Source organism: Cupressus sempervirens, chromosome 10 (genome assembly GCF_028749045.1).
Source record: "Cupressus sempervirens isolate cs-2001-9-10 chromosome 10, ASM2874904v1, whole genome shotgun sequence".
NCBI lineage: Eukaryota > Viridiplantae > Streptophyta > Pinopsida > Cupressales > Cupressaceae > Cupressus > Cupressus sempervirens.
In genome coordinates this window covers 276027890-276040576 of record NC_143127.1, presented here as the reverse complement: position 1 = coordinate 276040576, position 12687 = coordinate 276027890, and the positions used below count along the sequence as shown (strand labels likewise).

The window sequence follows — 12687 nt, the reverse complement described above, 5'->3', positions numbered from 1 at the left end:
AGTAGTTGGCGATCTTCCTGCCTCCACAGATTATGATGAGGATGTGGCTACATCGATTGCAGTTACAGGTATTATTGGGATGAGTGCATTTGTTTACAACAACACAAAACCCCATGTTGCACCAGGTTCTCCTATAGCTACATTTTTTGTAGGGATTGTTGGTGGAATTGAGTTCAGTGTTTGGGATCCTAGTGCATCGAGATTTCAGACAGGGCTCGTAAAGGATTTTTGGGATGTGTACATGGTACTGAGTACCTATGGTTTTACTTTTGATTCTCATGTGCATGATCTTTGTTAGGTGCACTATTCAATTGCGCATGTGTTGGATAGTGTGTATGGCGGCTCACTTGGCATAGTTCGGGGAAGCAAGCTTTGTAGTCTTTCTAAGTTGCTTCTCTATGAGATATACACTCTAGTGACATTTGTAGTCGGATTCATTTCAGTTTGGTAGGTTCCCTCAGTTCAATTGGTTATGATGCTTTAGGAGCTAGTTGGTGATCACAAGGACAATACACAATTCTACCCTCGGGACCTTGGTGGACTGATGTGTTATTTGTTTCTGGGATTGCTTGGGGACAAACAATCTTAGGGAGGGCAAACTGTAATGTCCCCTTTTTTGCTAGCATCAGAGTTTGAGAGATTAGCCTATTATTGTGATCCTTGTAGGCTAATTATTATGGATAGAGGGTCTTCTAAGGCAGAGGCTTGGCTATGGGAGGGTCTTGTCTTCTTCACAATTCAATATGTTCCAGTTTGGTCTTTGTTTGACTTAGATTGGACTTTGTTTGGGCTTAGTTTCATGTACTTTCTATTTATGGCTAGTCGGGTGATGCTTGAGAGGGACCCTTTCTATTTTAGGTAAGTGTATTTGGTCACATGGGGAAATAATAATCGTGACTCTTGTTTTAGACGGCATACTTAATGGATAAGTATTTTGGGAATTATTATTATTATAGTGGCCAAATTATTATTAAATCATTAAATGGTTTATTATAAACTATAAAGTTATGATTTAATTTTATAATTTCACTTGAGGGTTGAGTCATCATTGGAAGGGGCCATTTATTCAATTAGTTATAAGCCTAAGTCAAGTATTAAATATAAAAGTGCAAGGACTTGTTATATTTAAAAGTTGAAGCCACTTAAGTGAAAAAATATCTTTATGAAGCCATGTGCTAGAAAAGTTATTTATTTAAAGAATCTAATGGAAGCTTCTATAATGGTGTGTTGGTGAAGCCAAGTGAATTATAAAAGGTGACTTCATGAAGCAAATGAAGCATCCAATTGTCTATTTTCTTTTGCTTTGTTGCTTGTGAGAGTTTTTGAGTTATTGATTTTTCAATACCCTTGCTGAGATTTAAGGTTTAGACCTGGAGGTTGGAGAAATCACTGCTGAGGTATAGTGATTTTGTGTTATTCAGAATAATCGTTGTATCTCCCTTACGATGTTTCCTGTGGCTGGGAGAATCAGTTGATTTCTGAAGAATTTGTTAATTGTGAAATTTAGCTTTGAGCACCAGTTATATCTGCCTGGTCTGGTGTCTTGTGTCTTTGTCTATTGGGCATTTGTATCCGAGTTAGGGATGCCCATTCACCTTGCTGCTGGGCATTCAACTGATTGGCATTTAGGCATTGTATACTGAGGGTAAATTGGTGAGTAAGATCTCTGTTCACTGCTGCAAATTACATCTGCAAATGTTCGATTACATCCATGATGACTAGGTGCCAGGGGGAAGTCTGATTGGTGATATGATTAGCTGAAATTTGGGCACTGGATATACATGCTTTATCTCTGCCGGGGCGTCTTTCATTTGAGCTGCCGTTGAAAGCCACCATTGGCATCATTACCATACTGCTGCAATTGGTGGTTTGGGTATGCATGCAGTTTGTTTGGGACTGAGCATATTTCAGGTACATCTAGTTTTCAATGTTGTAGCATGTTGGGCAAAATTAATAAATTGATGGATAAATTCTGAGTGTGAAGAAAGAAACTAAATTGCGTAAGCAAGAGGCTGTTGTATGTCTGCAGGTTACTTCCAGGCATTGCATCATGACCATCCTATATTTATGTATATTCAGAGTCTGCTGGTAAAGTGTTTGATGAAATGTCAAACAGTTGATTATTAGCAAATTTGGTGTTTGTCAGAGATGTAACCGGTTGGGGTTAATACACAATAGCTGAAGTTGGTGCTTCGAGGAAGGTTGGTGCTTGCTTATGTAATTTGGTTTGGTGTCCATTTCACTAGTGAAAGCTATTGATGTGCCTTGGTTTTTTTATGCAAAAAAGGTTTTCCACATGTAATTTGGTGTTCTCCTTGTTGATGTTTGGTCTCTCTATTCTATTTCTTTTATGTGGTTTTATGTGATTAAAAGGTCAAAATACTGGTTCATTGCTCCTCGTGATTAAAAGTTCAAAATATTGATCCACTGCACCCCCTCCCCCCTTAAAGTAATTTCTGTGTCCTTTTCACAGATTTTGAGGATCTCTATTAGATTTTCAATAGGTATTTTAGTATCTAGTAGCAAGGCATGTTTTCCTTCACTTTTTTTTTTTTTGAATTCTTAGCTTTGGAGCTTTTTTATGTTCCAAGTTAATCTTCCTGATTGACACCAGGATTTGTAATTTTTGAAAATTTGGCCTTTTATTTTGGAAAATTAAAATGTTAAGCCTGCATGATTAGAAATTAGAATGAATGACAAGCAAAGCTTTGAGAGAAGAAGATAATAAATCCAACAATCACATGGCAATGCAATCAACTCAAGCATTTGTATGAGATTGCACCCTTAATATTGGAGATTTAATAAAATAAAACGTAAAATGATTAAAATTGATTTAATATAATATTTCTTAGATTGCTGATTTATTTTTGACAGGAACCTTATACACTTCTGTTGATTTATAACGTTTCAAAATAAACTTATGGAGCCAACTTAAATGGCTCTTTACTAAAAACTACTATTTATTTTTGTACCTAATGATCTCTGGGTCTTCTGCTACAATAAAAAGAGAGCTTTAGGTTAATGCAAGATAATGATATTTTGTATACTACTTGAAGTCTAATACATATTCTTCTTGGATTCTGTTTCCAGGCCCAAATTTCTGTCAATCAATCGTTTTGAAAGGAAGAAAAATATTGAGTTAGCAATAAAAGCGTTTGCAATGGTAATGTCAAAGAAAGCCTCCAAAGACATTTTGGAGCAGTTTCCTGATGGAGGAATGGATGTTCCACTAGTTATTGCAGGTATTATCTCAAGTACTAAAAGTATTGATTATTTAGTGCATTTTTTAATGCCTTGGTGGATACTTCTGAACAGTAAATTATTGCTCTTCTTATGATCATCTCTAGGAGTCACGTCTTAAGAGATTTGTATGCATCCTAGTCTTCTTTTTTAACAATCATTGGATATTCTGATGTGCTACTAGCAATTTTTGTGAAGTGAGAAACTCACAAATGGATGAGATGTCCACAATTACCATGGAACATAGCTGAAAAAACTTTAACAAGTAGATTTTGGCCTACCCACATAACTCTCACTTTCAATTCCGTGGAAATATACTCCAGAGATGGAAGCATAAACCCTCTAATATCAAATCAAATAATCCTGACCTAATTCTACCTGTTCCATTTTCCGCAGGTTCTAATGTAAAGAATCTGCATCTGTCATCTTTTCTACCAGAAAATGATCAGACTAGTTCTCTGTTAATTGTGGGTTCAGGTATCACTGAGAGTACCTTACTATGAGAAGTGACTTGTCAGCCATGCATTCCCGAGTCATTACAATTCTGCTGTTGATGTGACTGAATACATGATTTTGGAATAAACAAAAGAAAGATAGCTGTAGTAAATGGCTGTTTTACCAAAAGTACAAGAAATTGTTTCAACATGATAAGTTTTTAGCAGGCTCAGTTCCTGAGTTGGATTGATTGCAAGACTTGGGAACCTTTTTAGGTTTATGTAATTGCTGCCAGTAGAAACACCCATTTACCATTTGTGCTTTTTTGCAAAGTTATTTCTTTTCCACGTCATCTCAATTGTACTAAATATTTTCAATAAGCTCATCTTTATAGAATTACCTTGTGGCAATGTGGACTGCCATCAGTGTCGAAGATAAACTTTTAAAGGTGGATATGTGAATAACTTCTAATTGTTGGGAATTAACTGCCTCACTACTGATGGTTTTCAGGTATGATAAATATTTTAATATTCCGACTATGCATATCATTGTGTGATGCAGTGTGAATTGTCTTAAATTAAATGTTACATCAAAAAAATTAGTTTAATTTCCATTCTTGGGGTTTTGATTTATTACTAGTTTCATTATGATCTTTCTTACAAAAGACCTTTTTGATCTTGTTATGAATTGCACTTGCAAGGGATAGATTTTTGATTTTCTTTTTGAGTGCTTAGTTGGATAAAGTTAGAAGTTATCTGGATAGAAGCAGAAACTGGCAAAAAATTGTGATTAATAAGAATACTTGTGAATCACCAGGTTTTTCGCTTCCCCTAAAAAAGCCGTGGGTTTCTTAAAAAATCGCCTACAATGGTTTTTTAATGGTTTTCTCTAAATTAATCTTGAACAAATAGCATATAATTGCACATTTTACTGCATGATGTGTTTGGACTTGAGCAATTTTGTTTTGATTCGGATAGGGTTTTAACTTAGTTACTAGTTTTGGCTTAATTCTCCATATTTGTGGCCTGGTATGCCATTATTGTCACCTTTATCATTGGATCTGCCATTCTTGTAACCAGAGTTTTGAACATGATGGCACAAATAATATTGCTGTTGCCTTCAAATTTTTGACCGTGCAAATAATATTTTTGGTTCTCTACAATGTTTTTTACATTCTCATAAGCTGACTTTCAAAAAGGAGAACGGAATCCTAGAGGAACTTTGAAAGATCAAGTTAAGTTATAATTTTAAAGAAATAAATTGTATATAGTTTCTTTATAATTAGTTTAAAAATTATATAAAATTATAGAAGTTGAATTTTTACAGGCAATTAAAATCACAATTTTATTTATTTATTCACTTTATAATAATATAACATATGACTTCTATATTCTATTGATAAGGATTCATTTTTTAATTTGCCTTTATCCTTTCCTATTCAAGGCTGTCTCTGCAATCAAAAATTGTTCTTCCATATGATGGATCACTGTGTGGGATCTGAAATGTCAGTGTAAAAATTATATGCAGTATTAATCTAAAAAATTCTATTCTAAATTTATATTATTTTTTAAACAAATTATGAACAGTTTTATATTTTTCAACGCAGCCTATCCTACAACATTGAACTGGGGGAAAAGAATATACTTCTATATTGCAAACCTGAACTTCAAGCCTGCACCCATATGCAAACTGGCTACTTAGGGTTTTTGATGTGTTTGTTTTCTTTTTTGAACACCTTATTTTTCCATATTTTCTCGTTTCTTTGGCTCTTGCAACTGCAGCAACTTCAGTTGTCTCTTGCCCATACATTCAGTGACTTCATGGCTGTTGTATAACTCAAATCATTTTGGTGCCACCTTGATTTTTCCTGTGGAGGAATTTCTACCTCTAATCCTTTGGCTTCGTTCTTTACTAGTGTTTACTTCTTTCAAGGGTGGCTTATATTTCGGTTTCTCATCTGGTGGATTGGTAACATGGCAGAAACAGAATCCAGAGTTTGCCTTTTACCTCTATAAAAGCAGGCTGAAAAAAATCTATATATTTAGAGACGGGGAAATTCCTTTAATCAATTTCAGTAGAGTTTTACTTTCCAATATGCAAGCTCTCATGTTTATGATCTCACTTTCAAAAGGTTATTGCTATTTACTCGCAGCTTAGAGTTGTGTCATTGTAAAGACAGCAGATATTTTGTATGTTTTAGCATGTTCTTTCTGATCTAAATCAAGGTAGTAAAAGCCATTAAAGTTGACATACATAATTTGATCCGATTCCATTATATTATAGTTCTCTACTTAATGTGTGGAGAGCTATAACAGCTGAATTAACAGGTCCAAACTTTGAAGAAATAGAAAACAACTAATCTTAACAATATTGTATCACAAAACCAGTGATTATGTAACTATAAAATTTGCATGTCTCTATGTGGTTTGCTCATGTGAAAAAATCATGATTCGTTTACTCGGGTTCTAGATGTGTACCTGCACCAAAAAATAAGGAACAAGTTTTGGGATGTTTTAATTATTGTACGTCTCCTAATCGGTTGGGGTCATTAACTACCTATATTCTATTTTTTTATGTGCTAAACTCTCATTTTTGTTTTATATCTCTATGTTATTAAAGTGCTTTTGAATAAAAATACTAAGTTGCCGGTTTAGATTTCGGTACGGATGCGGGTTTGAGATTCGGGTTCAAAATTAGTTTAAATATTTTTGGGCTTGGGTTCGGATTTGTTTTGGGTTCATCTGTACAAAAACATATGTTTTTTAAAATGTGTGTGTGTGTGTGTGTGTGTGCGCAACAAAAAATAAATCCATACTTGAATCTGCTAATAGTAAAGGAACATAGCAAAATACACCACCAAATCTATGTTTCAGTTCAATACGACATTAATTGCATCATTTAGCACTACATACAACTTGATACAATTGCTTGGTCACATGCATGGAACATATTTCCATATCATGGGGACAGTTTGAGAATGAAAGGAATTGTCAAAAGATAAGTGCAGTTATCTGAATTTTTATTTTGTATTGGTTAGAGCATTTATAACCAGGCTATGTCAAAAGGTGATACAAGTTTGAAGTCCCGGATTCAAACATATCTTTTTAAAGACATTCCTGAATAATCCTTTATTTTGATGTCACCTATTGACAATTTGGATTTCCTTTATAAGCAAGTTTTCATTTTCATACACAAATGCATAAATGACATAAAAACATCTTTGTTGGTCTATTTAGTGGTCACAATAGGGTTGAGGGGTCAAAAAAACACTTTAAAAAGTCTTAAAAAATGTTCCGAGGCCAAATTCAGCCCAGGTCTAGACAATAAATTCTTCAAAATTCATTGCAAATTCTGCCTGGGTTCCTCTGACAGAATTTGCATCAAATTCGCAGCTCTGCAAGAGAATTTGGAGAGAATTTGACGAGGACCAGACTTTGTACAGAATTGAACCAGATTTTGAGGGTTGCTGGAGAGAATCTGGTAACTTGGTAAAAATACTAATAGCATAAAAAATTTCTTGTTTAAAAAAAAAGATAGACTTAATGTTATTTTTATCTTGTTATTTTAAAGTGAATGATCCTTGTTATGTGCACATTGGAAATTTAACTAAACAATTTATTCAACTATTTGTTTATGGTGGTTGGATTTTTTGGAACTAATATTTATGCGATGTGAATTTGAAGGTATAGAATGTATTTGTGGAGGGGTATAGAAGGTATAAAAAGTGCCTGCCTTTCACCCAAATGCACCCGTTCCTGACTCCCTTCATAATTTCAAGTAGTTGTGCTTTCTATGCATGTTGGATGAGCTCCTGTTTGTAGTTGTACTCTAAAAATATCTTAAAACTGTGCTATTCATAAGATATTTTGGGGTTCAAAAGTTGGTGGGAGATTGATCTAGATTTTAGATGCAATTTAAATGAAAAAAATTGTTGAAAACTGCAGTCAATGTTTTCTACAAAAAAGCATTTTTTTTGGGGAAAAAACCTTTTGTAGGAAAGATTTGCAAAAAACTGGATATAATTGGGATTTTTTTTGGAGATTTTTGCTTCTCTATGTTATATATCAAGAATATTTTTCTATACATTTTTCACACCTAAGTCATCTTTTGTACTTTTTTTGACTTTTTGTGTCTTTTGGTGTCTCATAATGTATTTGCTCTTAACTCAACTAGGAACTTCAACATAATTACAGTTCACATTCTCATTGCTTTGAGCAGACATTCTAGGTGACAACCAACAACCAACATGTCTTACTTTGCTGCAGCCAAGGATAACCCATGGCCTGCCTAACATATTTTGGTGGTAATTAAGGGTGATTCATATTCTAGCTTATATACCAATACTTTCTAGTCTCAATGGGTTCCTGAATAAAGAAGCACTTTCTTCACATTACATTCCATTCACCAAGTTCAATTTTAGGACTAAGATGTAGAAGTTAGTTATCCTACACTGTCATCTTTGGTTAGAACTTAGAAGTATTAATAACAAGAACCTTTTTTACTTGCTGCAGTAGCAGTCTTAACCATAACTTACAAGTATTAACAAGAACCTTTTCTCTTCTTGCTGCAGTAGCAGTCTTAACCATATGATGGAACTTGCTTTGTAGATTTAACTACTGTATCTTAGTTTTATCTATGTTTAGACTCTTTTATGTAATGTTCCATTCATGATTATGGGTTTTTGTGTGCTTAGCTTTTGTTCTTGCTTAGACTCTTTACATATTGTTTTAGTTTGAGCATTATAAGAGGATTCTTTATATTTAAACACAGATTAGTTGATATTTTTATTGCTTTCTAAGGAAACAAAGTGCTTGAGAAAGGAGAGCAAAGACTCGACTACTATTCATTGCTTAAATTGTTTTAAGCTGAAAAGTTTTTATTTTCTCTCTGTACAAAATCAGGAGGTTTTGACAAGCGCCTGAAGGAGAACGCCGAGTATTTAAAAGAGTTGGAAGACTTAGCAGCAAAGGAAGGGGTTTCTGACAAAGTAGTTTTTATCCCATCTTGTTCAACTGAACAGAGGGATGCTTTGCTGTCAGAATGCTGCTGTGTTCTTTATACTCCTACGGTGAAATTTTTGACCAAATATCCTATAAGTTGACTAGCTTGCATACAGTTTGTATTTTTTAAGTTACTTTAATTTGGTTTGTATGTGTTTAACCCTCATCTGCAGGCCCCAAATAAAAAATTTCCCCTTCTTGAGATATTGATGTCTTATGCTCACCCCATCCTTCATGAACCCTGATTGTTATAATTTGCACTTTTCTCCTGCTTTAAACTTGAATTGCTCTGTTAATTAGTACAATAAACCTTTTGGCAGGAGGAGCATTTTGGCATTGTTCCTCTTGAAGCAATGGCCGCTCAAAAGCCAGTTATTGCTTGCAACAGTGGTGGTCCGTTGGAGAGCATTAAACATAATATTACTGGTTTTCTGTGCGAGCCAACACCTCAGAACTTTTCTTCTGCAATGTTAATGCTTCTGAATGACCCAGACATGGCCAAAAAGATGGGCATGGAAGCAAGGATCCATGTTAAGAAGACATTCTCAAGAGAGGTATTGGGAGAAACTTTAAATAGAACCATTTTTAATGTTGTGGAGACAAATCGTTGATTTGTTTTCAAGTGAAAATAAACTGGTCATCTATTTTCTTGAAATTCAATTTTAAAATCTCTTTTCTTCAAAAAGTTTGAATTAATGTCCCAAGGGGTTTAGCTTAGTTTCTTGAAGCAATGAGTTCTCATTGCGGACACCCTGGTTCAAATCCCAAGAGGGACATCTTTGTGGAATTCTAAGTTGTGACTCTTAGTCTTCAATTGGTTGAATTCGTCTCATTTGTAAGAAGTGGATTCTAAGTTGCGACTCTTGGTCTTCCAATTGTTGTTTCTAGTGTGATTGCTTGAAAGGAGCTTGAATAAGTTGTAATTGTTGCTCTTAAGGAGCACCCGATATGTAAATGATCTTAATATTAAGAAGTTTGAATTACTACCTGATTAAAAGAATAGGCACTGTCAGATTTGTGTTGTGGACTACTTCATTTGAATTTCAAAGGTGTTTCCTTGTATTCCACCCCTGTTTTTCACATAGACTAATGGTGAATAAAGCATGGGTAGTTCTCCTTGGACCTCCAATTTAAATTGCTAGCATCTACAGTCTTTAAGTTGTCTTAGGCAGTCCATGGATGGATATAGACCATAGCAGTAAAACCCTTTTGGGGAAAAATCAGCAAATTGAAAGTATAAGACTTCTATGAAAAAAATAGGGGAAAAAAAAAGATTTTATAAACATAAAAGAATGTTGGAAAAAAAAACAATTCTAGTTTTATAACTTTAAAAGCCTTTACATAGTATAGCGGTACACAACAAACAAAATATAGTTTAGCCCATGAACTGTCCAAATGAAAGTTTGTCTAAAATAGCAAAACGCATTTAGCACATGTAAGCTTTCTCACTAAATGATACTTTGGTAAATTCTCTATGAAGTTGGTAAGTTCTCTATGAAGTTGATAAAGTTATGGATAACTTAACAATGAAACAATTTATTTAATTATCATTTAGTAAGTTTTCTATGAAGTTGATAAAGTTATTGATAACCTAATAGTAAAACAATTCACTTAATAATATGCAAGTAAACTTCTAATCTTCTCATCTTATGTAAGTGGATGATACAATTTTTGACTATAATCAACAAGGGGTCGACCCTTATACATCCACAAGATGAAGGTATCCAAGATAACAATAACACACAAATAGGGGTGCTGACTTTTACAACTAGCGGCCATCAACAACTTATTAACAACACATGAACAAGAGAGGTGTTATTAAAAGAAAAATATAGAAAATAAACATCACACTAGCATAAATGCTAGTAGCCCTCCTCAAGAGCAGGGGGATGACTCACTCGTTACTTTTGTAGAAGATCTAAATGATCCTTAAGATCTTCACCAAAAGGGGGAACAACAAATGAAACTTTATTTGGGCAATAGCTTGTACTACGGCCAATTTGTTCAGGAAGTTGTACATTGTTAGCCAAAGTTTGGAGGAGAGCAAGAGAAAAAGATAGAGAACGAGCCTCGTGACCCGGGGGAGGGGGGTATGGGGCTTCTAGTAGGATTAAGAGTAGTACTCACATGGGTTCACCAAGATTTGAAGTAGGAGTGCCATTAGATATACACCAAGATCTTTATCCCCATTGCTGGCTTGAGAGAACTAAGAGGTAGAATCAGAAGCTCAGATGGTCAAATGATCATCATTTGCGTCCTTCCACTGAGTGGCAACACCTTTACGACACAAAAGAGAATAATCAATAGCCAGATAACCAATAGAAAAGCATCACTAAAACATTGAAATGGAAGGTCTCATAATCCATTGAGTCCAAGACTTGTCCCCAGCTATAAGCATTACATCCCTTAATGGTGGTGTGGAGATGTCCATGTGATTCTAAATGTGAGTGAAAATAGAGTGACCAAGTGAAGTTGTGGCCTCTTACACTTTTAAGAAATGATCAATAGAGTTTCCAATGGCCTCAAAGCAATAAATCTCCTAAATAGAGTGGAAGATTAGGGAGATGAATCCATGCAAGGCACCCATTAAGTAGATCAATAAGGGGTTTGAAAGAGAATGTTAGGATTTGGTCAAAAGAGAGTAACTCCTCCAAACCCACAACTTGATCAACACCAAATCACGACCTCCAAAGGACGAAAATACACCAATAAAAAGTCCATTGTACAAGGGAAAAGTTCAATGTTTAGAGATTGAGGATTTTCAAGAATTTATTACCTAGTAAAGTAGATTTTGCTTATTTAGCCTCCTATCTTGCACGATCAAATACTATTCTCTCAAATCCAACTTTCCAAATTCATTATTTGTGAAAGATAACATGTGACTTATTCAATGTGTGTGTCCAAGTTGGACCTATTGCACCACCTTCCTTGCAATTGTGTATTTTGAGAAAATGATAACAATTCCCTACAATAGATTGCTTCTTCCTTTTTTCCAATGTGGATTTTGGTGAATTCGATGCATGACATTTCCATTTTGATTTTGGTGTTAGATCCTCTTTATGTGTAGTGGATCATCATATTTTAGTTGATAGTTAAATGTGCTATTTATTAGATTTTATGTGCAATTATGTGCTTTAATTCCTATATCATCCTAATAAGTTAGCTTTTCTAATTAGATGCTTAGTTAGCCCCTAATTTTGGCGATTTTGAGATTTCATGTTTGTTATGTTGATCCAACTACCTATCTCATTTTAATTTGACATTTATTATGTCTCCCCAACTTCCCATCATGAATTCTCCTAGGAACATAATGCACAAGGTATTACATTCCCAGGAACACAACATCCTAGGCTTTCTGAGCACCTGCAATTAGGCCCAAATTCAACTTGGGGCCTTGTTATAGTGTTCTAGTGGGAGACTAGATCTCATGGTTGACCCAAATGAAATTGGATTCCCAAAATATTGTGGGAAGTATATAAGTGGCCTATCTCTCCTCATTTCAAGTATTTCGAAGCAAGAAGACATTCAAGCGATCAATCGAATTGAATCTTTAAAAGAAAACATCCAAGATCTAGCATTTTTTCAAGCATCCAAGGTGTTTCAAACATAATATTATTTGTTGCAAAAAGCTTCTCTCCCATGATACCCAACTAGAGGAGTTCTCAATCAAGCAAGGAGATCTTTTGTCCATCTACATTCATTCTTCCTTCATCATAAGTGTTATTTGTAAATACATCCTCAATTCTTCCTAAATAGATCCATGCATTTGTAAATACATCCTTGATTCAAAGTTCATATTCTACTATAACTCAACAAACATACTAGTTTCTTCATGGATATTTGTGATTTCAACATTTGTTCATGGAGATATACTCATTCACAAGGTACATTTAACATTTGCCTTTTTATTTACGTACTTTCCTTTATGCAATTCATTACAAGGTTGATTCCTAAACATGGGTTTGACCAAGGAAACCCCTTTTCCATCAACTTTCCCCCATTTTGGTGTGTA

The 12687-nt window shown here is 34.5% G+C and overlaps 1 protein-coding gene across 2 annotated transcripts in view; it reads left to right on the top strand.

The window, feature by feature from the left end:
• Positions 1-9675, top strand: part of LOC149533714 (UDP-Glycosyltransferase superfamily protein) — a 77052-nt gene extending 67377 nt beyond the window's left edge. For both annotated transcript variants that reach the window (XM_089807888.1, XM_089807887.1), the window contains 3 exons: positions 3091-3242; positions 8577-8743; positions 8996-9675. In XM_089807888.1, coding sequence (XP_089664014.1) covers positions 3091-3242; positions 8577-8743; positions 8996-9286 — 610 coding nt within the window. In that variant the 3' untranslated portion in view covers positions 9287-9675. The remainder of the gene's footprint in view (positions 1-3090; positions 3243-8576; positions 8744-8995) is intronic.
• Positions 9676-12687: the final 3012 nt, after the last annotated feature.